General features: G+C 43.7%; 1 protein-coding gene and 1 pseudogene across 3 annotated transcripts in view; both read left to right on the top strand.

Moving 5' to 3' along the window:
- XPO4 (exportin 4) overlaps positions 1–27,566 on the top strand; it is a 143,856-nt gene that overhangs the window by 13,778 nt on the left and 102,512 nt on the right. For 2 of the 3 annotated variants that reach the window (XM_070409326.1, XM_070409328.1), the window contains exon 2: positions 23,137–23,242. In XM_070409326.1, the coding sequence (XP_070265427.1) occupies positions 23,137–23,242 (106 nt within the window). Of the gene's footprint in view, positions 1–23,136; positions 23,243–27,566 lie in introns of those variants that run through there. The other variant, XM_070409327.1, reaches the window with a different exon arrangement.
- LOC139006737 (transmembrane protein 267 pseudogene) lies at positions 128–784 on the top strand (annotated as a pseudogene).

A 27,566-nucleotide genomic window follows, 5' to 3' on the forward strand; every position in this document is an offset into this window, starting at 1 on the left:
GAGCTATTAGAAAAACAATAGGCCTCCCTTGTTGTGGCCACTACTGCCACGGGAGCTGAGGGGTAACTGGAAATGTCAACAAGAATAAGCAGCTCGTTTCCTGATGGCTTTTCACGTATACTGACATATGTTTGTGATGGCATCCGAGACTGAGAAGATGCAGGCTTTACTCCAGTCTTGTAGCACTCAATCTCTTCTTTCCAGCCTCAGTCTAGGGATATTCTGCCTTGTAGGTGACAGACTTCTGCAGTTTTCCATAATTCAGCGAAATAACTAGCTTCGTGCCCTCTCCGATAATGTGGTGCATGGTGTGATTGGCTTGTGGTCCTAGGCAATAGTCACTGGAATCAAGAAGAAGACTGACAAGAGAGAAATCTTTCTAGCTGGATATTTAGCCTCTGTTATTGACATAGACCACTTTGTACTAGCTGGATCCCTATCTTTAAAGGCTGCTTTGACTCTTCCACAAAGACCCTTCCTTCACTGTTCTACTGTGATACCCGCTGTGGTTCTGACCCTCAAGTGTACCATGCACCTCTTCAAGCTCAAAGACTCATGATGCTACCTTCCCTGAATGGTCTTTATTTTCTGGACCTCACACCATATCCAAGATGGCCTTCTTGACGGCTTATGGATATGCCCATTTGGAAAAACTCCTCCCTTGCCATTCTGGCTTTATGTAGTAAGCACATCATCTTTACCTCACATCTGTTCTTTGGTCATGTATTTAACAGGGACCAGACAAGTGATGTCTTCAAAACATGGAATTTGTATTGATGTCTGAGGTGACCATGCGGCAGCCTCAGAAAATCAAATGGCTCAGACAATGATAATTAAGGATAGCCAGCATGAAAATGAATTTTAGAAAACATACTAGGTACTTATATTATTACTAGTGGCCCGGTGCACAAAATTCGTGAACATTAAAGGGGGATTAATTAGAGGAAATATTTTAATATTGCTGTTTGCCCTTTCTCTGTAATAGAAGTGTTAGAGATGAAAGAAAATTAGTAACATGTATAGGAAACTCTTCCTCCTCTCAAGTCTGGGGCGCACCACGGGACCCAGAGTCAAGTCCCCGCACACCCATGTGTGCCTCAAAATTGCACAAGACCCAGACCCGGCCGGCCCTCTCCCCACATTGGGCTAGATCCAGACCTGGCCAGTCCCACCCTTGTTAAGCCCCGCCGGGTGGGGGGCACGGCCTAAGGTCCCCCAGGCCGGGGCGGGGGGTGTGCCTTGAGGTCCCCTGTCAAGTCCTGTTGGGTGGGTGGCATGGCCTGAGGTCGCCCGTCCTGCCCTGCTGGGTTGGGAGCACGGCCTGAGGTCCCCTGGCCTGGCGCTGGGGTGGGGGAGCAGCTTGAGGTCTCCAGCCCATCACCGGGGTGGGGGGCGCACCTTGAGGTCCCCCGTCAAGCCCTGTTGGGTGGTGGGCGTGGCCTGAGGTCGCCCGTCAAGCCCTGCTGGGTTGGGAGCATGGCCTGAGGTCCCCTGGCCTGGAGCTGGGGCGGGGGCATGGCCTGAGGTTCCCTGTCAAGCCCCATGGGGGCGAGGGGAGGGGCACAGCTTCAGGTACCTGCTGATTGCTTGTTAAGGCTCGTTACGCGAACTCAGCCTCCGCTGTGGGTGCAGCCATCTCGTGTTACGGAAACCCCCGTGTGGTGGAATGACGGTCAATTTGCATATTCCCTTTTTACTATATAGGATAACTCCTGAATCCTCTTGCTCAGGAGGCATGTATCAGTTTTTTTCAATGACATGTTTGTTGTAATTCTGCTTCTCTCATACAGTGCTATTAAAGTTCCATTTATTCCATGATCTATTTTTATTGTTTATTTTGTGTATCTGGCTTTACTAATAGCTCAATTAGATTAACAACCAGTTAAATTTTCTGGAAGTATAGTATTAAGGTAGTTGATTTCCTGATGAAAAACAGTTCAAATTTTAGGGTGAATAATTTGTGGAAAGTTAGCATGATGTTTGGATCCTCATTTTCCTGAGATACTGAAACAGTGAAAAGGCCAAAGTTGATACCGAGAGTAAGATGTATAGTGAATGCTAACACTTCCTTCTGCTCATCTGTGTGAACCTGGACGGGAGTGGAATTGCCAAGTGCTTTAGTGAGTTTTGGTTACTGGCAGAATCAGCACCAGTGCACTTGTGCTGAAATTATCATCTATAATAATAAAAGCATAATATGTAATTAGACTGGACGTCCTTCCGGACAAAGCCACAGTGGGCGGGGGCTTGAGGCAGAGGTGGCAGAGACCCCTGGCCGTGGCGGCAGCGGGCGGGGGCCACCGCGGAGGCGGCAGAGGCCCCCAGCTGCAGTGGTGGGCAGGGGCCACGGTGGGCGGAGGCCAGGGCCAAGGCTCTTGCACAAATTTCGTGCATCGGGCCTCTAGTAATATTCATTAAGGGCAGTAACTAACATTAGATCTAGGTTATTGTCTCAGAAATCATTTTAGGAAATTATTGCAATATGTTGGCTATAGCAACACCTTCCTGAAGTATTATTATTTCAGTATCTTTGCCCAAAAATCTCGTGTTAGGGTTTTAACTGTTTTGAAAAACATAACTAAATTTAACAAAATATTTGGTAAGAATTAACATGAGCAAAGTATAGCTACTTGGCTCATAACATAGAATTTGAATTCATGCACAAAAAAGAACTTATCAGTAATGTCATTTTGAATGTGACCTCCTGGATATGCCATTAAAATTGTTTTAGTTGCTGTCAATTTGTTTACACACTCCTCTAAAATATTATACCAGTTAAACCGTTTTTTAAAAGTCTGCCTGGTACCGAGAGACAAAACAGCTTTTCTCAAAACTGTTTTAGAAAATTTGATATTTCCTTTTACATTTGTCTTCTGTTAAAAATGATCAGCCTCTATTAGAGAAGGGAGTTGGGTTGCTGTGAGTTTTAAATCTGCACAGTGTAATATTACTTTGATATAAAAGCCAGTGCCCCAGAGGCACCGCTTTTGTTTGCACATGTGCACCATCTGCTGTCTTGGTATTTGCTTACACATTTTGTGATTTTTCTTGCTAGTGACTGTGTGCCTTCCTCTCTGAGAAATGATGCAGCAATGCCTTACTGATCCAGCAGGTTTTTCTCAATTAAGTTAAACAGTTCTGTAAATTGTTATCATAATTCAAGCTCTGTAGTGTGTTTTTATTGGTGGTGTTGTTAAAACCAATTGACTGCATCCTATTATATTTTACAACCTATTAGACCTTAGTATTAAAATTAAAAAAAAAGAAAAACAATAAACTTTATTCTGTAGAAGAGATTAGGATTTATTCTTAGGCTAAACTCTATTCATTTGTAATTGTGGGAAAAATTAGGCCCACTATAAAATGACAAGAAAAGAATAATCTAGAGTAGGGGCTTTAAAAGTTTATAATGTGCACAATCACTCTTGGGCTGAGTCTTAACAACTGCAAAGGGGCATCTTTTTTTTATAATACATTTATTTTTTTATTGATTTTAGAGAGGAAGGGAGAGGAAAAGAGAGATAGAAACATCAATGATGAGAGAGAATCATTGCTTGGCTGCCTCCTGCATGCCCCCTACTGGGAATTGAGCCCACAACCTGGGCATGTGCCCTTGACTGAAATCGAACTGGGACCCTTCAGTCCGCAGGCTGAAGCTCTATCCACTGAGCCAAACCAGGTAGGGCAAAACTCCTCTAAATTATAAAGGTTCTGATTTACTGGGCCATGTCTCTTATCTCCTCATTTTAATGGCTGTTTCAGTAGTCGCTGAGCTAAAGTAGAGTTGTTGGTCCTCTTGTGTTCAGCCATAAGGTATTCCTGTCACTGTCTTTGATTTCCAGCCAGGGTTGGCCACATTATTTGTGGGGCTCTTTATTCCAAAAGCAGGAAAAAAGTGCCATTATAGGTTTAAAATATAAAGCTTTTTCCTTTAAAAGTATCTATAATAATGAAAGTAATATGCCAATTAGACCGGACATCCTTCCAGACGAAGCCAGGGATGCGAAGGCAGCCCGCCGGCGGCCGGAGGGAAGCCTGGGTCCCAGGTTCCAGAGGGAAGTCGGTGCCAACAGCCGGGGGAAGGAAGGCCTACTCTTGAATGAATTTTGTGTATTGGGCCTCTAGTTTTATTATAAAACACTAAGGGCCTGGTGCACGAATTCGTGCACTTTGAAAGGAACTGTGGGCCACGAGGCTGTGGTAGGCATAGGGGCGGGTCTCGGCTCATCCTCCATGCCCCTGCCCGGCCCCTCCCGCTGTGGCCCCCAGTCTCCTGTCTCCTGGCAGCCCCACTCCTGTCGTTCGCACCTGCTGATGGTGCAGAGTGATTGGGGCCGGCGCCAGCAGTGGGTGCAAGCGGGGCCAGCACCGTCAGCGGGTGCGAGTGGCAGCTGCTACCCTGATCGTCCCTCAGGAGCAGGGGGAGTTGGAGAAGTCCTCAGGGATGATCAGGGTCGGCAGCCACAGCTCACACCAGCTGATGGTGCCCAGCGACTGGCATCGGCTGCAGGTGCGAGTGGGGCCGGTGCTGGCAGTGGGTGTGAGTGGTGGCTTTGGCTCAGACAGCGGGTGTGAGTGTGGCCGGCTCTGGCAGTAGGTGTGAGAGCCAGGCAGGACTGCAGCGCGCAGGAGGAAAGAATTTTCAGTAACCACCAGAGGCTCGCCTGATGACAGTGACCGGCGCCCCTCCTTGGTCTGGCGCCCCTGCTTACCTGCTCTACCATCCTGCCACGGCCGACGCCTGCCATATTCCACACATGCCTCCTGGTGGTCAGTGCACGTCATAGCAACTGGTTGTTTGGTTGTTCCGCTGTTCAGTCTGTTTGCATATTAGCCTTTTATTATCAACACTAATAATAGTCTAGGTGGTGTTACGCCCCCATGTCATCACAAGATGGCCATCACAAGATGGCTGCGTGCACAGTGAAGGCGGGGCCCGGTGGCCGCTCCGCACGGTGAGGCCTGGGGGTCCTGCGGTTCTGTGTGGCGTCTCTGCCGCCTTGCGTGGAGGAGGTGGGTCCCAGTGGAGGAGGCGAGTCGTGGCAAGGGAGAGTAGTTGTGGGTGATCAGGCCAGCAGGGGAGGGCAGTTGTAGGCCATCAGGCTGACAGGGGAGGGCAGTTGTGGGCGATCAGTCCGTCCCAGGGGAGGGCAATTGGGGGTGATCAGGCCGGCAGGCACTAGTGGTTACGGGCAATCAGGCAGGCATGCAGGCAAGAGGTAAGGGGCCAGTGGTCCTGGATTGTGAGAGGATGCAGTCCGGGCTGAGGGACACCCTCCCGTGCATGAATTTTGTGCACCGGGCCTCTAGTGTACGGTAGGAAAAGAGGAGTAATAGTGCTTTCTGAGTAATAACAAACTTATAAATTGCAAAAGAGCAATATTTTGGTTCTATCTATACTAATAAAAGGGTAATATGGTAATTAGACCGGATAGGCTGGATGTCTTCAGACGTCCTTCCTGACAAAGCCGGGGCCCCAGTGGCACTGCCTGGGTCCAGGGTGCCTGCAGCCACCCGGGTGAAGCTGCCAGGGGTCCTGGGTGCCTGTGGCCGGCCTGGTCGAAGCTGGCCCGGGTCTCGGGTGCCTGTGGCCAGCCAGAGGGGTGGAAGCCTAGGTCCTGGTTGCCTGCGACTGGCCAGAGGGAGGGAAGCCCGGGTCCCCGGTGCCTGTGGCCAGCCAGAGGGAGGGAAGCCCGGGTCCCGGTTGCCTGTGGCCGGCCAGAGGAGGGAAGCCTGTGTCCCGGGTGTGGGGGGCTGAGGCAGAGGTGGTTAGGGGTGATCAGGCAGTCAGGAGAGCAGTTAGGGGCGGGCAGGCAGGCAGGCGAGCAGTTAGGGGCATCAGGCAGGCAGGCAGAGTGGTTTGGGGCGATAAGGCAGGCAGGCGAGCAGTTAGGAGCCAGGGGTCCTGGATTGCGAGAGGGATGTCCGACTACCGGTTTAGGCCCGATCCCTGTGGACATCCCCTGAGGGGTTCCAGATTGGGAGAGGGCGCAGGCTGGGCTGAGGGTCCCCCCCACCCTTGCCCATGCATGAATTTCATGCACTGGGCCTCTAGTAACTATATAATACGATAAATAATGTCTTCTGTTAAATCTTGATTGGTCATAAGATATTTTTGGCTTGCTTTACTACAAATCTAGTAGGTCATCAAAATTTTACTTTTAGGAAGTTCATTTTCAGTTGGTATAATTAAAATTGATATCAGTTGCTCTTTGCAAATTCAAGATTGCAAATAATTTTAAATAATTTTTTATTTTGAGTAGGCTATTTCTGCTGATGCAGCTTTTCCTAGAACTGTTGTCTGAGACAACATTGGATAAATTTCTGATTACAGATATAAATCTTAGTTCATTTAGATCTAAAGAGATTCAACTTCATGTAAATCAGGTTTTTATAAGTTTGAACTTAATTTTAGATGTAAATTTATGCATTTTTAACATTTTTCTCTGACAATTCTCCAATTCTTTTTTTTTTCCCCCCTCACCTGAGGAGTGAGGATATTTTTCCCATTGGTTTTTGGAGAGAGTGGAAGGAAGGAATGAGGAAGAGAGACATCGAAGTGAAAGAAGCACATCAGTCTTATTCCTTCGGGAATTGAGCTTGTAAACAATTTATGAGGTATGAGGTACATCCCCTTGACCGGGAATGGAACCTGTGACCTTCCTCGACCCATCAGTCAGCCTGCAGTGCTTCTAGGGCTCTGATAATTCTTACTTGTAGAGGTCATACATGATACTAAAAGTAGCTTAATGATTTGCATATCATTAGAAATGCCTGTTTACATTTTACCATTGCATCTTCAATTATAGGAGAAAAGTAAGACTGTCTTCCTCATTAATAAATGGTTCATCCAGAGCCTTATATTAATACTAGAGGCCTGGTGCATGAAATTCATGCACGGGGGGAGAGGGGGTGTTCCTCAGCCTGGCCTGCACTGTCTCTAATCAGGGATATCCCTCTTGCAATTGGGACTGTTGGCTTGTAACCGCTCTCCTGCCTGCCTGCCTGCCTGCCTGATCACCCCTAACTGCTCTGCCTGCTGCCTGATTGCTCCTAATTGCTCTCCCCTGCCGGCCCGATTCACCCTAACTGCTCTCCCCTGCCGGCCTGATCCTCCTAACTGCTTTCCCCTGCTGGCCTGATCGCCCCTAACTGCCTCTGCCTCAGCCCTGCCATCGTGGCTTTGTCCGGAAGGACGTCCGGAAGGTCGTCTGGAAGATGTCCAGTCTAACTAGCATATTACCCTTTTATTAGTGTAGACTACAGGCCCGGTGCATGAATTCATCCATGGTGGTGTCCCTCAGCCTGGCCAGTGATTGGGGCCTATCGAGGGGCCAGCCGGCCGGGGGGAGCGGCCATGGGAGGTTGGCTGTGGGAGTGCACTAAACACCAGGGGCAGCTCCTGCTTTGAGCATCTGCCCTCTGGTGGTCAGTGAGCGTCATAGTGACTGGTCGACCATTCGTTTCAGTCGTTTGGTCATAACGGTAGCTTAGGCTTTTATATATATACTAGAGGCCCGGTGCACAAAAATTTGTGCACTGGGGGGGGGGGGGTGTCCCCCAGCCCGGCCTGTGCCCTCTCGCAGTCTGGGACCCCTTGGGAGATAACAACCTGCTGGCTTAGGCCTGCTCCCGGGTGGCAGAGGGCACGCCCAATCCCTAGGTGCAGCCCCTGGTCAGGCTCAGAGCAGGGCCGATAGGGGAGTTGGGGCGCCGCCCCCTGTCATGCACAGAGCAGGGTGGATCGGGAGGTTGCGATGCCACCCTCAGTCACGCTCAGGGTAGGGCCAATTGGGGGGTTGGGGCACCACCCCTTGTCACACTCAAGGCAGGGTCGATGGGGAGGTTGCGGCGCCACCCCCTGTCACGCACAGAGCAGGGCCGATCAGGGGGTTGGGACACTGCCCCCTGTCACTCACAGAGCAGGGCCCATCAGGGGGGTTGGGGCTCCGTACCCTGTCATGCACAGAGCAGGGTCGATCAGAGGTTTGGGGAGCTCACCCCTGTCACGCACAGAGCAGGGCCGATCAGGGGGTTGAGGAGCTCCCCCCTGTCACTCACAGAGTAGGGCCGATAGGGGAGTTGGGGCACTGCCCCCTGTCACACACAGAGCAGGGCGGATCAGGGGGTTGGGGCGCCGCAACCTGTCACACTCAGGGCAGGGCCAATGGGGAGGTTATGGCTCTACCCCGTCACACACAGAGCAGGGCCCGTGGGTGGGGGGGTTGGGGTGCCGCACCCTGTCACACACAGAGCCGCAGGGCGATCAGGGCGTGGGGAGCTCCCCCCTATCAGGCACAGATCAGGGCTGATCAGGGGGTTGGGGCGCCTTCCCCTGTCACAATGAACAGAGCAGGGCGGATAGGGAGCTTGTGGCCCCGCCCCCTGTCACACACAGAGCCGCAGGGCGATCGGGGTTTGGGCGCTGACCCCTGTCACGCTGATCCCCGTGCCGGGAGGCCTCGCGGCTCCGCTGATCCCGGTGCTGGGAGGCATATTACCCTTTTACTATATAGGATAGAGGCCTGGTGCACGGGTGGGGGCCGGCTGGTTTGCCCTGAAGGGTGTCCTGGATCAGGGTGGGGGTCCTGCTTGGGTGCCTGGCCAGCCTGGGTGAGGGGCTGAGGGCTGTTTTCAGGCTGGCGGGTAACTGAAGCTCCCAACCGCTCCTTTTTTCTTTCTTTTTTTTTTTTATTCTGGGCCAGCTTTAGCTCTGAGGCTTGGCTCCAGCTCTGAGGCCTCGGCTGCTGAAAGCAGGTATCTTGGTTTGTTTGGGTTCTATAATCGAAACACTGTTTCAACTCCAGCTCTGAGATCCCGGCTGGCTGATAGCAGGTTTCTGGGGTTTTGTTTAGCTTCTATATTTGTAACAATGTTTCAAACTGCAAGCTCAGAGGCCGGCAGTGGCAGTCGGGGAACGTTGGCTTCCTCCGTTACTGAAGCAAGCAAGCCTCATGTTCGCTTCAAGCTGCCTGGCTGCCGGCCGCCATCTTGGTTGGCAGTTAATTTGTATATCGCCCTGATTAGCCAATGGGAAGGGTAGCGGAGGTACGGCTAATTACCATGTTTCTCTTTTATTAGATAGGATGATAGCATTCTTTTCTATGGAAGACAACTATCTTTAAATTTAATTTTATTTCTAAGCCTGTAGGCACTTGCTTTGCTATAGCAGTTTTGAAAACGAGCGATTCTAAACTCTTGGAAGAATTTGAATAAGTCCCTGATGCTCCATAGCAGTTTCTGTGTATACTTTGTTTTGTAATTTACTGTCAAAGTTTACTGCCTAAATTCTTGTTGCAGTGTTAAGGTGGAGGATTAACACTTGTGCAGGAACCTCAGGCACTGGCTCTCAGGTTGGACAGGCCAGCTGCTCCCAGTGTGGGCCCAGCCCCCATCCCAGTCGCCCTGGTGGCCTTTGTCACCCAGATTGCCTGCAGGCCTTCGTGTATATGTTTGGTCACCAGCCTGTCTTCACAGTTCCCACATAGGCCCCATTGTCTAATTGGGCTTCACTTAACAATCACAAGTTCAAGGGTAAAAATCATTAAAAATTCAGGATGGCAACAGTATGAGATCAAGCATGGGCCCTTAAGTGTTGGGCCCTATGGGACTGCACAGGTCACACAGGAGAAGGAGAGAGAGAGTTGGCCTTGACTCCAGTCCATCACAGTTGATTTTCCCTTTACAGAACCTTACACATATGTACTTACCATCCAGAACCAACATTTCATTGCTGGCATGTACACATGAACTTTTGGACATTGAAACTTGGACTCAGAACTGTTGGACATTGAAATTGGGACTTGATTATTTTTTACAGAAAAAATAAGGGGGAGATGCAGGAGTCCATTCATTGTCTTCACTAGCTGAGTTTAAACAGAGACCCCCAAAAGCTAGTAACCTTTGAAGTCCTAGCAAAGGTCAGAACTGCACCACCCAGTTAATCTAGGAACCACCCAGTTAATTTAGGTAATAATAGCTGAAGCATCCCCACCTTAGTTCCCTTAATTCCCATTTATTATTATGTAAATCCTTGCTGATGGGCTAGTCTGCCTGTTAATGGGGTCACCTGCCTAAGGGCTATGCTATGAGTGCATCCCAGATCAATAAAAGCTTGGTGAGACCTAAGCACAGGGAGGAAGTCCTTCGGGACTTGCCCGCCTGGTCCCCCAATATTGCAAAATTATCTCGTGTCTTTTTCTCTCATTTGCTGTGCGGCTCCACTTTCAGATACCGAACCCTACTCCATGCAGAACGTGGAGGGAGTGTTAATCGACACTTATTCCCTTGGCTTGGGACACCCTTCTCCCTCTTTTGCCTAGTTAGCAATTAATTCCTTGGATCATAGTGCAGTGGTCCACTTTGTCAAAAACCCTTAGCATGCTGAACTAGCTTAAATTCTTTTCTTAATACTACCATTTGCTTAGTTACATTTATTACACCTGCAATTTATGCTGTTTTTGTGGTTCTGTGATTGACTCCTTTTGAATTATAAGCTTTATGCGGACAGGGATTCTGTTTGGTTTTGTTTATCATTGAAGCACTGTTGTGTCCAAAGCATCTGGCACATTGCCTGGCACATAGGGGGCATTTGTGGACTGATGTGTATGAACAGAAATCAATAAAATATACATGGCTGGGCTCAAAAAATTTTTTAAAAAAATATATTATTTTTTATTGAAGAGAGGAAGGGAGAAGGAGAGAGAGAGAAACATCGATGAAATAGAAATATTAACATGATCAGTTGCCGCCTGCACACTCCTAACTGGGGATAGGGCCCACAACCCTGGCATATGCCCTGACCAGGAATTGAACCGGTGACCTCTAGTTTCCTGGGTCAACACTCAACCACTGAGCCACACTGGCTGGGCTCAAAACATTTTTTTAATGCCAAAGTGACTTATGGTGAAGGAGAGTGAATATATATATCTGGGAGAAGCTGGACAATATTCCAAAACAGCTGTGTAAGCTCAGAATTTTTTATCTTAAAAAATTAATAGTAGAAACTTTATAGTAATCCATAATGTTTCCACCTTTTAATATAAAATTATTTGACCCTAATCTTTGAACAACATTAATTAGAAAGTGGCTCTATCTTTATTTTGTAGTTTTGTGGCAGGGATTAGAGAATGAATTAGAAAGCACCAGTTGTATGATAGTGACCTAATCAGACGACAGGAGAACAATCACCCTGTTGCTATATTGTAAGCACACATGGGAATTACTAAAATTTAGAAATTGAAAGGCAGTATATCATTGAGGATCTGGAGCCAGACTATCTGGATTCTTCTTGGCTCCACCTGGGACTAGCTGTGTGACATTTGGCAAGCCATTTAACCTCTGTGTGTCTGTTTTTTCATCTCTAAAATAGGAAAATAATGATGTCTATCAGGGAGTTACTGTAAAGATTAAATTATTTCACTTACATTAAAAGAAAAGTATTTAGTGTAGTGCCTGCCACATAGTAAATGCTCTGTGTTAACAATTATTTTGTACTTTACTGTATCAAATGACGTTGTGTCAAAGTACATAAGTTAAGGGAGCCTTATTATAAGCACTCAGTAAATATTAGTTGAGTTAATTAAACTTCTACAGCAGTGTTGATTAAAATGTTCTATGTAGAGCGTCGGCCTGCGGACTGAAAGGTCCCAGGTTTGATTCCGGTCAAGGGCATGTACCTGGGTTGCGGGCACATCCCCAGTGGGGAGTGTGCAGGAGGCAGCTGATCGATGTTTCTCTCTCCTTGATGTTTCTAACTCTCTATCTCTCTCCCTTCCTCTCTGTAAAAAATCAATAAAATATATTTTTAAAAAAATGTTCTATGTATACATTTTCCAGGATGATAGCCAGTAGCCATGTGTGGTTGCTGAATACTTGAAATGTGGCAAGTGCAGTGGAGGAGGTAAATTTTAAATTTTACTTAATTTAAATGGCCACATAGGGGAGTGGCTATCATAGTGGGCAGCACAGGTCTAGAATGCGTTTGTGTGTCTATTTGCATTATTCTGTTTTGTAAACTGGTCCCAGATGTCACATAATCCTCATAGGTCCCATCATTACTTCAGCTTGTTGCATTCACATTGTTAAAATGAATATTGATTTTTATTATTCTGATTTCTTTTCTTGCTTTAGAATCATTAAAACACAATACTGTTGAAAACATTGATTGTACCATATAGTGAAGAAGAGAAAATGGCCATATTCTTTTTTTTAATTTTTTATTCAAGGATTTCCTTCATCTCTTTTCTTCTTTTTTCTTTTTTGTTTTTGATGGCCATATTCTTTACTTTATAATTATAAGTTATTTTCATTTGTAGATTTATAAGTGCCAAATAGAATGATCAAAACAATTTTTTTCATCATCATATATACACCCACCTTTAACATTTATCCATTTATGTACTATATCAAGAAAAATATTTACACAGATATCATAAAAGCACACAATATTGTCACATCCTTTTATTTTTATTTTATTATTTTAAAATTGATTTTAGAGAGGAAGGGAGTGGAAGGGAAATAGTGATCGGTTGCTTCCCATACACCCCAACCAGGGATTGAACCTGCAACCTGGGTATATGCCCTGACCAGGAATTAAACCTAGACCAGGGGTCCTCAAACTACGGCCCGTGGGCCACATGCAAATATAAATACTGTATTTGTTCCCGTTTTGTTTTTTTACTTCAAAATAAGATATGTGCAGTGTACATAGGAATTTGTTCATAGTTTTTTTTTAAACTATAGTCCGGCCCTCCAATGGTCTGAGGGACAGTGAACTGGCCCCCTGTTTAAAAAGTTTGAGGACCCCTGACCTAGACCCTTTGGTGCAGGGACGACGCTCCAACCAACTGAGCCACATCATTAGCCAGAGCCGTCACATAGCCTTTTAGCAAGACAAGTTCATTCAGATTCTTGTCACAGAATATTTGGTAATAAAGTAATTTTTTTGTAATGGTCTCACCATGGTTTTTTAAATTCATTTATCTTTTAAATTGGTTTGAGAGAGAGAAACATTGATTTTTTTAAAAATAGTTTCTTTTTATTTATTAAATTTATTGTGCTGGCATTGTCAACATGAACATATAAGTTTCACGTGGGTTTCTATGTTACAAGACCGTGCACCATGTGCCCACCACCGAAAGTCAAATCTTCTCCTGTCACCATATATTAAGCCCCCCCACCCCCCGCAACCACCATGATGCTGTTTTGTGTTCACGAGTTTCAGTTTTATATTCCACATATGAGTGAGGTTATATGGTTCATAGCTTTTTCTGACTTATTTCATTTAGCATAATGTTCTCAAGGTCCATCTATATTGCAAGTGGTGCTATTTCATCTTTTCATATGGCTGAGTAGTATTCTGTTGTGTATATATACCACATCTTTATCCAGTCCTCTATCACAGGACACTTTGGTTGTTTCCATTTCTTGGCCACTGAATAATGCTGCATTGAACATCGTGGTGCATATAACTTTGCAAGTACATGATTTTGAGGTTTTTGGTGTATACCCAGGAGAGGAATTGCTGGGTCGTATGGTAGCTCTATTCTTAACTTTTTGAGTAATCACTAGACTGCTTTCCATAGTGGTTGTACCAGTCTTTATTCCCACCAACAGTTAATGAGGGTTCCCCTTTTTCCACAATCTCTCCAACACTTGTTATTGCTTCTCTTGTTAATAATGCCCACTCTAACAGGTATGAGGTAGTATCTCATTGTAGTTTTGATTTGTATTTCCCTAACTGCCATTGAGATTGAACATCTTTTCATATACCTATTGGCTGTTTGTATGTCTTCTTGGGAGAGGTGAATTTTCAGGTCCTCTGTTTACTTTAAAAAAAATATATATTTTTTATTGATTTTAGAGAGGAAGGGAGAGGGAGAGATAGAAACATCAATGGAGAGAGAATCATTGATCAGTTACCTCCTGCAGGTCATGGGAATCGAGCCTGCAACCGGGGCATGTTCCCTGACCAGGAATCAAACCATTACCTCTTGGTTCAGCTGGGCCTCTGCCCACTTTTTGATTGGGTTGTTGGTTTGTTTGGTATTGAGCTTTATATATTTTGAAAATTGAACCTTTGTTGGAGCTACTGTGTGTGAATATCATCTCCCATCTGGCTGGCTGCCTCTCTTTGTTTTATTGTCAATTTCTTTTGCTATGCAGAAGCTTTTTTGATATAGTCCCACTTATTTTTGCCTTTACCTCCCTTGTATTTGGGGTCAAGTTCTTAAAATGTTCTCTACGACTAAGGTCAATAAGTTTTGTACCTATATTTTCTTCTATGTAACTTATTGTTTTGGGTTTTATAGTTAGGTCTTTGATCCGTTTTGAGTTAATTATTGTACATGGGGACAAACTAATTCAGTTTTATTCGTTTGCATGTGGTTTTCCCAGCACCATTTATTGCAGAGACTATCTTTACTCCATTGTGTGTTTCTGGCTCCTTGTGGAAAATTACCTGTGCATATACATATGGTTTTATAGCTGGGCTCTCTATTCTGTTCCACTGGTCTGTGTGTCTGTTTCTCTGCCAATACCATGCTGTTTTGATTATCGTTGCTCCGTAGTATAATTTGAAGTCAGGTAGTGTGATACCTCTAGCTTTGTTCTTTGTTTTCAGTATTGTTTTGGCTCTTTGGGGTTTTTTATGGTTCCATACAAATCTGTTGATTTCTCATTTTATTTCTTTAAAAAATGACAGTGGGATTTTGATGGGGATTGCATTAAGTCTGCATATTGCTTTAGGTAATATGGCTATTTTTACTATGTTGGTTCTTCCAATCCATGAACATGGGATATTTTTCCATTTTGTTATATATTTTTTTCAATCTCTTTTAATAATGCTCTGTTATTTTCAGTATATAGGTCTTCATGTTCTTAAGTTTATTCCTAGGTATTTTATTCTTTTGGTTGCAATTGCAAAAGGAATTGTTTTGAGAAACATTGATTTTTTTTTTATTATTTTAATAATTTTTATTTCTTAAAGTATTACAAAGAGTATTACATATGTCTCCTTTTTTCCCCCCCTTGACATTCCCCCGGCCCCTACCCCCCGCACCCCCCGCCCCGTGTCTTGTGTCCATTGGTTAATCTTATATGCATGCATATAAGTCCTTCAGTTGGTCTCTTAATCCCCCCCCCAACCCTCCCCAGGCTTCCCACTGTAGTTTAACATTCTGTTCAATGTTGCTCTGCTTCTGTATCTACCCCTGTTCATCAGTCCATACTGGTCCCCTTTATTTGTCCCAACCTCACTGGAGTAGTCTCAACCTCACCAGGGCCGTCTGAGCCTCACCAGGGCCGTTTCAACCTCACCGGGGCCGTCCCTACCTCACGGGGGCCGTTTCAACCTCACCGGGGTCGTCCCTACCTCACGGGGGCCGTTTCAACCTCACCGGGGTCGTCCCTACCTCACGGGGGCCGTTTCAACCTCACCGCGGTCGTCCCTACCACACCGGGGCCGTTTCAACCTAACCGGGGTTGTCCCTACCACACCGGGGCCGTTTCAACCTGACCGGGGTTGTCCCTACCACACCGGGGCCGTTTCGATCTGACCAGGGTCGTCCCTACCTCACGGGGGCCGTTTCAACCTCACCGGGGTCGTCCCTACCTCACGGGGGCCGTTTCAACCTCACCGGGGTTGTCCCTACCACACCGGGGCTGTTTCAACCTGACCGGGGTTGTCCCTACCACACGGGGGCCGTTTCGACCTGACCGGGGTCGTCCCTACCTCACGGGGGCCGTTTCAACCTCACCGGGGTCGTCCCTACCTCACGGGGGCCGTTTCAACCTGACCGGGGTTGTCCCTACCACACCGGGGCCGTTTCGACCTGACCGGGGTCGTCCCTACCACACCGGGGCCGTTTCGACCTGACCAGGGTCATCTCTACCTCACGGGGGCTGTTTCAACCTCACTGGGGTCGTCCCTACCACACCGGGGCCGTTTCAACCTGACCGGGGTCGTCCCTACCACACCGGGGCCGTTTCGACCTGACCAGGGTCGTCCCTACCACACCAGGGCCCTTTCGACCTGACCAGGGTCGTCCCTACCACACCGGGGCCGTTTCGACCTGACCAGGGTCGTCCCTACCTCACGGGGGCCATTTCAACCTCACCGGGGTTGTCCCTACCACACCGGGGCTGTTTCAACCTGACCGGGGTTGTCCCTACCACACCGGGGCCGTTTCGACCTGACCAGGGTCGTCCCTACCACACCGGGGCTGAGAAACATTGATTTATTGTTCCACTTATTTATGCATTCATTGATTGTATGTGCCCTGACTGGGAATCGAACCCACAACCTTGGCATATCAGGATGATGCTCTAAACCACTGACTCTACCTGCCCAGGGCCTGGCTTATTTATTTATTATTGATATTAAAAAATATATATTTTATTAATTCAGAGAGGGAGAGGGAGAGTGAGAAACATCAATGATGAGAGAGAATCATTGATCAGCTGCCTCCTGCATGCCCCTTACTGGGGATCGAGTCCACAACCCGGGCATGTGCTCTGACTGGGAATTGAACTGTGACCTCCTGGTCGATGCTCGACCACTGAGCTACACTGGCCAGTTTTTTGTTTTGTTTTTTAAAATAGTTTACCCTTCTACTGAAGATCCCAGCTTTATGTGGAAGGATGTTCTCTTAGATCTCCACTTTGGGAAGGCCCTGGCTATGTCTCCTCTTTTCTGTAACTTGGGCAGCTGTCAAAATGAAAACTCAAGGTCACTTGGGGTTGATGTGTCTTTAGGGTGCATGCATGCATGCTTACTTTCATCTTTAGATCCCTGCTTTTGCTTCCTTTTTAGCTTTTGAGGATTCCTTAATATCTTGTAAGCTCAGCAATACATTAAAAATGTTTGGAATATTTTATTCACCATTTTTATTTGGTTTTAGCAGAAGAGTTGTTCAAGGTATCTAGTCAGCATTATCATCACGAATGGAAAGCCCACCCATTCAAAAAGTAACAATTATCATTTTGTGTTAGTGATTTACATTTAGATAGGAGCCAGTGGTAAGTTCCAAAGGCTTAAGGAAACTGAAAATCTAGCAAATTCTTATTAATTTAAAATCTTTAGTGAATGAATCAAAGATTTTTACTATCCATGTTTTTGGCTGGTACAAGTTTCTTATCTGTAAAATGGGGATAATAATAGTATCCACCTCATAGGATTGTTGTGAGGGTTAGTGAGATCCTTTCTATCTTTTTGCTTATAGTTCATTGTGTATGAAGTCTGATATTTTATAAGTGGAATATCAGCCCTGGTCAGTGTGCCTCAGTTAGTTGAGTGTCATCTCATGATGGACTGAGAAGATTTCAGTTTGATTCCCAGTCAGGGCACATGACCAGGTCTCAGGCTTGATCCCCAGTAGGGGGCATGCAGGAGGCAGCTGATTGATGCTACCCTCTCACATCAATGTCTGTCTCTCCCTGTCCCTCCCCCTGTCCCTTTCCCTGCCCTCCTCCTTCTCCTTCTCCCTCTCCCTCCCTCTCCCCCTCCCCATCCCCCTGTATCTCCCCCCTCCTCCCCCTCTCCCGCCCCCCCCCCCCCATGAATAATAGAAACATTTTAAGTGGAATCTCATTCTTTATTATATAAAATTATATTCAGATCTGTACTTTATAAAGTGTGTGAATATCTGGGTGTCCATAGACAATTGGCTTTAGAAAATATTTTTTTGTAAACTGGCATATTAACTTGCAAAATTATGCCTGTGTAGTGCTGCTTTTCAAGGATGATGAGAAAAAAAGAATGTATAACTCAGAAATTTTTTGAGTATTCTATAGTTGATTTGTATTTTCAGCAGTGTAATGCGGTAGTTGGTGCTTAGTAATGTGCTGAGTACTCAGGGTATAGCCAGCAGACATTCATGATGAAATTACCTTGTGAAAACACAAACTCAAAGTGTTGAATTGGGGAAGATAGTGGGAATGAAGAATTTGCAAATGGAAGGGAAAACATATATTTAGCAGTTAGCTGTTCACAGTGTATTCTTAATAAAGCTTTAAAAATATTAGAGTTTGACACGATGCTCTATTGGAAATGTTTATACTTTTACCTAGAGAGCTATAGAGGGTGCTGTATCCTTAAGAAAAGTAGTGGGAATTGGCTTTAATTTCATTAGGCCAGAGCATCGAAGTTAATTTATTTTTCTTGGATGTACATCTTTTTTTTTTTCTTTCTACTATTTTAACTGAAATTAGAATGACTAATGTTGCACAATTGGTATAGTTTACAATGAATATTGACCTAATGGACTTGGTTGCGAAATGTTTGTCTTCCAGATTCTTTGAATATAGTTGAAATTATGATTTCCCTACTTTATACTGGTTATAATAACAAAGGTTTATTTTCCTACAATTGCCTTCTCCCTTTCTTCCCAAATTGAAAATTGTCATGTTTTGATTGTTAGGCTTTATAAGCAGTCTCTTCTCTTCAGATGGGTCAAAGACAATCAAACCATATAATGGGACTGTATGCTTCGGTAGGTCTGGTTCAAAGGGTATTATCTTGAGAAGAGAGATTGTTAGAACAAAGTAGAATTTAAAAACCTGGGCAGACTTCAGAAGTTGTGTGTTTTTTTTGTTTTGTTTTTTAGTAGAAGCTGATTAATTTATTCAGATAGGAGTTCTTTAAATTCCAGACTTTACTATTCTCTAATTTTTTTTTAATTTAATGGTGATTTTAGAAAACTTGAGGTAGAATTATCTGATAATACTTTTTTTTTGATGGTTAAAAAAATTTGGGTTTTTGTTTTTGCTAAGCAGTGCTAAAATTTTTTTATTTTAAAGGCAGGGATGGAATTATTAATTTTGATCCATTTATTTAATTTTTAAAAAGGGGGAAAGAGATCATGGCCTTAAAAAATAGTAGTTAACCCCCACTTCACCCTCGAAGTTCTAGTCAGTTACATGAGCATCACCACTTTCCACTCAGAACACACTATTCAGATGATGCCCCATTGGATCACCCTGAAGGCACAGGGCAATGGGTACTAGTTTTAGCTCTCAGCAGGTTATTCAAACTAGGTAAATTGGTGGGCTAAAGTCCAGATATTCTTTTTTTCCTCCCGTTAATACTTACCTGAGGAATGAATATATATATATATATATGGTGGCCAGATTATTATGACCACCTGACATTTGTAGGCAAATGAGCTATAATTTTGCGCTGAAGTTGCTAGAGGACCAGACCATTATAAATAGGGAAGCAGGTTGTTTACCACGACAGTAGAAGTGATTTTTTTCTGAAGATATGGGTAAACAACGCGATTTAACAGCCTTTGAATGTGGGATATATTTGAACGTAAGTGGCCAGATTATTATGACCACCTGACGTTTGTAGGCAAATTAGCCATACACTGCATCGTATGGGATATGGAAGCCGAAGGCCTGTTCGAACATCTTTACAGTCTTCAGTTACCAAGATAAAATGTCTCCAATTCGCACAGGAACACAAGGATTGGACAGTTGAGCATTGGAAAAAGTCATGTGGTCCTATGAATCACGTTTCCAGTTGCATCATGCAGATGGCAGAGTGAGAATTTGGCGGAAACAGCATGAAAGCATGTACCCCACATGCATGAGTACAACCCTTCAAGCTGGTGGGGGCAGTGTTATGGTTTGGGGCATGTTTTCCTGGCATGATTTGGGCCCTTTAATTCGTGTGGAACAATGTCTGAATAGCACAACATACCTAAGTATCATTGCTGTTCAAGTTCATCCTATCATGTTGATGGTGTATCCCAATGGAGATGGCTTCTTCCAACATGACAATGCGCCATGCCACGGTGCTCGTATCGTGCAGGAGTGGCTTCAAGAACATGAGGGAGACTACCTTGCTTTGGTGGCCCCCACAATCACCAGATCTCAATCCAATTGAGCATTTGTGGGACGAAGTTAAAAGAGCCATCAGGCAGCTGGTTCCACAACCATGAAATCTCACAGAACTGGACAGTGCTATTCATCAGGCATGGTGTCAGATTCCTCACATCACCTTTCAACATCTCGTGGAGTCAATGCCAAGAAGAATTGCCGCAGTATTGAAGGCAAAAGGTGGCCCAATGAAGTACTGATGGGGTGGTCATAATAATCTGGCCACTCAGTATGTGTGTGTGTGTGTGTGTGTGTGTGTGTGTGTGTGTATATATATATATATATATATATATGTATATATATATATCCATCCCATGTTCAAAGGCTGTTGAGTTGCATTGTTTACCCATATCTTCAGGAAAAAAATCACTTCTACTGTCGTGGTAAACAACCTGCTTCCCTATTTATAATGGTCTGGCCCTCTAGCAACTTCAGTGCGAAATTATAGCTAATTTGCCTACAAACATCAGGTGGTCATAATAATCTGGCCACTCACTGTGTGTGTGTGTATACGGTTAATAATATTTTTATTGATTTCAGAGAATAAGGGTGGGGGAGATAGAAACATCAATGATGAGAGAGAATCGATCAGCCGCCTCCTGCATGCCCCCCACTGGGGATCGAACCCATAACCCGGCATGTGTCCCTGACCGGAATCGAACCCTGGTCCCTTCAGTCTGAAGGCCAACGCTCTATCCATTGAGCTAAACTGGCTAGGAGGAGCCTGTTACCAAGGTACATGCCCTTGACTGGAATGGAACCTTTGACCCTTTGGTCTGCAGGCTGACTCTCTATCCATTGAGCTAAACTGGCTAGGGCTGTCCAGAAATTCTTTTCAGGATTTCTGTCCCTTGGCTGGTGGGTGGTGGGAAAGGCCATAAGAGGAAGAGGTTGGCAGAAGAGAAATTATATAGGTCACTCAAGCTTTCTTCTGGGCTAGTGACTCTGGATATAGCCTTCAAGAGAGGTTGGGATACGTGGACTCTAGGTTTCTGATGAAAGAAAATCATCCCTTGAAGAGGAGCTGAAATGTGCCATGCAGAGAAGTTCTTCTTGCAGAGGGCACTGGGGAAAGGGCAGTTGATCCTCCCATCTAGGAGACAGGAGGTTTTCCTAGTACCTTGAAGTAAGATGGAATGCTGATGGAGAATCCCGAGGTTTTGGCCAAATGTGAGACTGGTACACACATACAAACTGAAAAGCCATCAGGAACACCCAAAGCCAACTAACACCTACATTTATTGGCTCTGCAAAGTGCTGCCAGAGATTCTTGCTGTCTATTAGTAAGAAGCAGAAGATATTTAGAGAACATTCAAAGATCTCTTTCCAAAGATTCTATATTTAAAGTTATGAAAAATAAAACTGATTCAAGCCATACCCTGTGTAAAAAAAAGAAAACAAAGAAAAATTTAAAGTCTCAACTTAAGTATCACAGTAAGCTTGTTACTTTTATTTTAGAAGAGAAGATGTAAAAGTTTCATTCATTTAGAAGGCAAATTATGCCAATGAATGAAATTTGTGCAAGAGTAGGCCTTCCTTCCCCTGGCTGCTGGCACCGGCTTTCCTCTGGCACCCGGGACCTGGGCTTCCCTCGCAGCCCTGGCTTTGTTCAGAAGGATGTCTGGTCTAATTAGCATATTATGCTTTTATTATCTTATTGAATAAAGAGGGAATATACAAATTGATTGTCACACCATAACGGTCAAGATGGCTGTGCCCACAGCGGAGGCTGAGTTCTTGTAACGGGCCTTAACGAGCAATCAGCAGGGACCTGAGGCTGTGTGGCACTGGGCTGGGGAAGGGGACCTGAGGCTGCACCCTCTGCCTGGTGGGGCTTGACAGGGGACTTCAGGCCATGCCCCCCACCCAGCAGGGCTTGATGGAGGACCTCAGGCCACGCCCCTCGCCCTAGTGCCAGGCTGGGGGACCTGAGGCTGTGCCCCCCGCCCAGCGGGGCTTGATGGGGGACCTCAGGCCGCACCCCCTGCCTGCGGGGCTTGACGGAGGACCTCAAGGCGTGTGCCCCGGCCCAGGCTGGGGGACCTGAAGCTGCCCCCTGCCCCCTCCTGGTGGGGCTTGATGGGGTACCTCAAGGCATGCCCCCTGGCCCAGGCTGGGGGACCTGAGGCTGCACCCCCCGCCCGGTGTGTGCCCGGGGACCTTAGGCTGCGCCCCCTGCCCGGCGGGGCGTGATGGGGGACCTGAGGCTTTGACCCCCGCCCGGGGGTCTTAACAAGCGTGGGGCCGGCTGGGTCTGGGTCTTGCACAATTTTGAGGCGCCATGGGTGTGTGGGGACTTGACTCTGGTTCCTGCAGCATGCTCCAGACTCTGACAGGAGGAAGATTTTTATATACATTTTACTAATTTTCTTTCATCTCTGACACTTCTATTATAGAGAAAGGGCAAATAGCAATAGTAAAATATTTCCTCTAATTCAGCGGTTCTCAACCTGTGCGTCGCGACCCCTTTGGGGGTTGAACGACCCTTTCACAGGGGGTCGCCTAAGACCATCGGAAAACACATATAATTACATATTGTTTTTGTGATTAATCACTATGCTTTAATTATGTTCAATTTGTAACAATGAAAATTCATCCTGCATATCAGATATTTACATTACGATTCATAACAGTAGCAAAATTACAGTTATGAAGTAGCAACAAAAATAATTTTATGGTTGGGGGTCACCACAACATGAGGAACTGTATTAAAGGGTCATGGTATTAGGAAGGTTGAGAACCACTGCTATAATTAATCCCCCTCTAATGTGCACAAATTTTGTGCACTGTGCTACTAGTTATAGATAAAGGCAGGAACAGACTAGGAAAGGAAAGTAACTGGATTCCGTTTCACCAGTGCTGAAGAATTTTGAAATTATTTGAACTTGGTCAAGTTAAATGGAATGATATATTTCGGAATAAAAGGTAATAAATTAGCTGGGTTTAAAAAAATACAAAAAACATGTTAGATAAGTATCTGTCTTTCTAAAATGTAGGCAACTTTAAAGGATTCTGACCCCAACCTTGCCAGGAATTTCTTCCTTTTTCCTGAAACTATATTTTAAATATTTATTATGAAGTTTCATGTTAATAGTTCCTAAAAAAAAAAGGTAAGAATTTGTGTTCCTGTTGTTCCCCCACTCCACAAAGTAAAAGTATTTTTTCATTGTGAGTAAAAGGATTGTTGTTGTTCAAGCTTCCTTACTGAACACATGTGCTCTATTTTTTTTTGTTTGTTTCTCTTTAAATGTCAAGGCACCTCCTTCCATGGTCAACAATGAACAACGCCAGCATGCAGAGCACATATTCTTATCATTTAGGAAATCGAAGTCACCATTTGCAGTTTGCAAGCATATTTTGGGTAAGTATTCACTTTAAAAATATTTTTGCATAATCACTTCTAATTTTTCTCTCCTTGAATGTTACATATTTTAAATTCCTAATAAAATAAGCAGGTTTGTATAGTTATAATTTTTTATTAATAATCATTCTCTGAAGTGGCTTTAAAGATATCCCATATAGCCAGACAGAAAACTTTTTTTAATTTTGGATTTTTCTCCCTTAGATATAGTGTTTAATAATTTGTTTTATTATGGACCATAGCGCGAAGGCTGTTAAGAGTGGGGGAAAAAGTCTAATATTTTTTTAATTGTTTTCAAGTGTGATGTCATTTATTATAGGAAATGTACTGTATATTATCTCAGTGTTTTAAAATTCAGATTTTTTTGGAACTTTATTCATTTTCTTTAAATTGTTTTTTTTTTCATAGTTTTTTTTTTTTTTTTTAACCATGTAGTTTGTACTCAGCTTGCTTAAATGACTATTAGTCAGTTCTGTGTAGGTTATCACTGTATATCCTAAAATGAAGCATTGATTTTTACACTTGTAATGTATTATGAATACCTTATATCTGACATATGTACAGAAATGATCTCTTTCCAAAGATGGTATTTTCTATATATATAGTCTTCTGCCTCTTAGATATTTTATAACCTTGTTATTATTGGCTCTCTCTCTCTTTTTTTTTTTTTTTTAAATTGGAACCATTTTTGTCCCCCAGAGTTAAGGCTCTGAAATGCTGAGTTATCCAATGACCACAGAATTGGCTAGTTGAGAATTAGGAACTAAAATATCTGACCTTTTATTCTTGTGCTTTGACTTATCTGTTAGCCAGCAGATTGAAATCGCCTACAATGAAAGTTATAATGTTAAAAAGATACTCTACATATACGGGGTTATAAATTAGAGTTATTAGATTGATTGGGTTGGAAAAGCTCTGGTGCAGGGACTGTTGAGGTCCCAGCTACAGTGGTGCCTGCTGTATGTGGTCACCTTGAGGAGTCACTTACCCTCTCTGAGCCTATTCTCACCTGTGAAATGGGAATAGTGATGTCATCTTCCTTCATGGATTTGGCTTTGTTAAGTTGTGAGGTGCAAATGTAGTAACAATGTAGAAAAGCACTCTGTAAACACTCAGGTAAATGTCATGATCCCATTACCTTATTAAAAATATGATAAGCTTAAAAAATGCTGTTTTTTGTTTGCGAGGAGCTAGCAGTGGCTGTGAAGTTGGCTCTCTCCCACTCAGGAGTTAGATCCCACCCTTAGAGGAGAAGCTTTAATAACCACCTTTTAAATTCCAAATGAGGAAGTTTTGAAAAAATTTTTGAGTGTTAGTGGTGAGTTTGTTTCTGGCACTGAGATAATTTATTTTATGCCTGTGGAGAATATTTAACTCAGCATTAAATTAAAAGAAGCGAAACTAAACATCAGCCTTCAGAATTTAATGGAGACTTACTTCATCCTTACTGCCTGGAAATTGCTCAGCATTAATAGTTTTAGAAAACCATTTTGTTAACTAGCACCTAAAATAAACTGAGATTAGTTTTCTTCATGGCAGGTGCCATAACTACATTAACTAGAGTTCTATTAGTGTTTCATTTAACTTTCTATTACATTTCAGTCGTCATTCTTTACTAGTCGGGAAGTAGTTGATCTAAGTTATAAGTATTTTATTAGAGTGTATTTGCTTATACCGCTCTTTTTTCGAGTATGTGTATTTATGAAGTATGTTGCTTTGTTATGATTTGAGCTTGTTTTAGAAAACTTGTTGTTCTGATAAAAATTTCTAAAGAAGGGTATTGCCAATTCCAGCCGTGCTTCTAAAATCATTTTGGGTTTTGAGACATGAACTATTTTAAAAGCCTGAGTGCATGTATTATAGTCATTAATGTACTGCCAAGCCCTGTGTTACATTAATGTTACATCTAAACTTCACAGAGTATCTTTTAACTCCGTCCTTGTCCTCGGTTGCCACCAGCACAGAAAGGTTAATTCCTCTAAGAAGACTTCTCATGCAAGTGGCAGTCAATCACAATTCAGAATTTTCACATTTTTGTCTAGGGTTGTATATCATTTTTGTAGAATGTCGGAGCAATATATTCTGATAAAAGGGAGACTTTCTCCTTGATGCTTCCCTTTTCTGGCCTCTTAAAATTCTTCCTTTCCCCTTCTCACTTAAGTTTTATTACATTTCTCATCTTTCCTCATTTCCTGGTCTTACCCTTTTGTTTTCATTCTAGTTTTAATTTTTTTTTTTTTTGCTCTTTTCTAAAAGTGTGTTTACACACGCATGTGCATGTTGCATGCTTGTGCATTTTGTCAGAAGAGCACTTCAGACTGCTTCACCTCAGAAGTCTTTGGCATAGGAATTTTTTAGGTTTATGGGGGTCAAATGTTTCTTAAGAAATCCTGAGTTCTCTTCTTGTTAAAGAACTATTATATTCCCAGACAGCGAGGGAGTCACTATCTCCTGGGGCTTTGTGACATTCTTTTGTCCTCCTCTCAGGGAGAAATGGAATTATTTTATTTGTTACCTCAGAAATAGCCAAAATAAAACAAAATGATGTGCATATATGTCTATCATTAAGCAGAATTTGTACTTTAAAGCCAGAGAGGTGATTGTCCTCACTGACATCTGGGCTTGACTACTAGGGTTTTCTTAAAAAAAAACCAACACAAAACTTTCTGATCGATCAAAATGTAGTGTGTACATTTCCTCTCTGACATTTACTTCATTTTAACTTTTGTTTTCATGGCTCTGTCTAGTTTCAGATGGTTGACAAGATACAAATGAATTTTAGTTATGTAATTATTATTAAAGTTACTGTGGTAGGAAATGAAAGTGTCCAGCTAAAGTGGCCTGAAAATAATTGGTCGTCTAGACTGTGCCCTAGTCATGGAAAGTTACCCTAATTAGAAATTCCAAATGAATGTGAGTTCCTTGTGAAGACCTGGCCATTTCCAGTGTCTCCAGCAGAGAAAAATAGGCCTTAGGTACTGTGTGGGTCCTGCTGGCAAGTTACTAGAGTACCTGCAAGCAGCATTCGCACATTTATGTTAGGGGTAAGTGTAGTGTAGGAAGGCTAATAACAGTTTTCATGAGAAAGTGTAATTTATTAGGTTAGAAAAATTCCTTCTTTGAAATTTGGCTTTCTTTTTTCCAGATTCCTCCTTTTGTAGAGAGCTTTTTATGGGGGTAGTAATGCAGAAATCTTCATTTAATACCAAGCAGAGGAAAAGAGTTATCTTGAGCCCTGGCCAGGTTCCTCAGTTGGTTAGAGCCTCGTTCCATTATGCCAAGGTTGGGGGTTCAATTCTCGGTCAGGGTACATATAGGAATCAATCAATGAATGCTTGGATCAGTGGAGCAACAAATGGATGCAACAGATCAGGTGGATGTTTCTCTCTTCTTCCCTCCCCCTTTCTCTCTCCCTCCCTCTCCCCCTCCCCCCCCTTCTCCTCCTCTTTCTAAAAATCAACTTATAAAAAGCCACCTTGGAAACTTTGAATGTCATTCACCTTTTATAATTGTGCCCCCAGCACAGATAGAAGTAAGCATGTTCCATTGCCCTTGAAGACCAGAAGGTGCTTGTTTGGTCTTACCTTCCTTGGCATGTGCAGTTAGGGCTGGATCAGCATTGCTTAAGGAACACAGCAGCCTTGTGATCTTGGATTTCCTTCTTCATCTCTTGGTGCTTCATTTCCTTTAACTGTAAAATGGCAGGAATTGAACTAGATGATCTTTGGAGTTCTATTTCTAAAGTTCTGTGAGTCCCTACGGTTTTGCTTTCTTGTTAAAATCCACGGTTAAGGATTTCAGGTTTATCTTAAAATTTTTACTGTTGTAATGGAATATGAAGATAGGCAGACACCATCATTTTGTTTTTAAAAGAGATTTATAATAAGAGGTTATTTGAGTGACCATTATGAAGCAGTACTTCATAGATAAAGCTGGGTTTTGTATCAAATCCTCTTTTAATAAAACACTTAATTTTCTCCTGGAACTTTAAATGCATCTTTTCATTATAAGTTTACATTTTTGGAAGCGATTGCTTTATTTATTATTTTTTAAGGTTTCTAAATTTTTGTGAGTTTTGATGATCATCTCAATTAGAATTCATGTAAAGATAGCATGGAATAATAAAACGTTGAAAAGAAGGTCTAAATTGGTTCCTCTTATTAGTTTTGGTATTTTCAAAATTGCTAGGTAGTAGTGTAATGTAATAGGGATTTATGTAGGGTATGCCTTTTCTCTCACATTTTTATGGCTAATTGTGTCAAGATCACTTGGTAAGATTTCTAAATGACCTAAACTTGAATAGGAGAGAAAATGGTGTATCTTC

This window comes from Myotis yumanensis, unplaced genomic scaffold (assembly GCF_028538775.1).
Source record: "Myotis yumanensis isolate MYYU_CA2020_CCGP unplaced genomic scaffold, mMyoYum1.0.hap1 SCAF_3, whole genome shotgun sequence".
NCBI lineage: Eukaryota > Metazoa > Chordata > Mammalia > Chiroptera > Vespertilionidae > Myotis > Myotis yumanensis.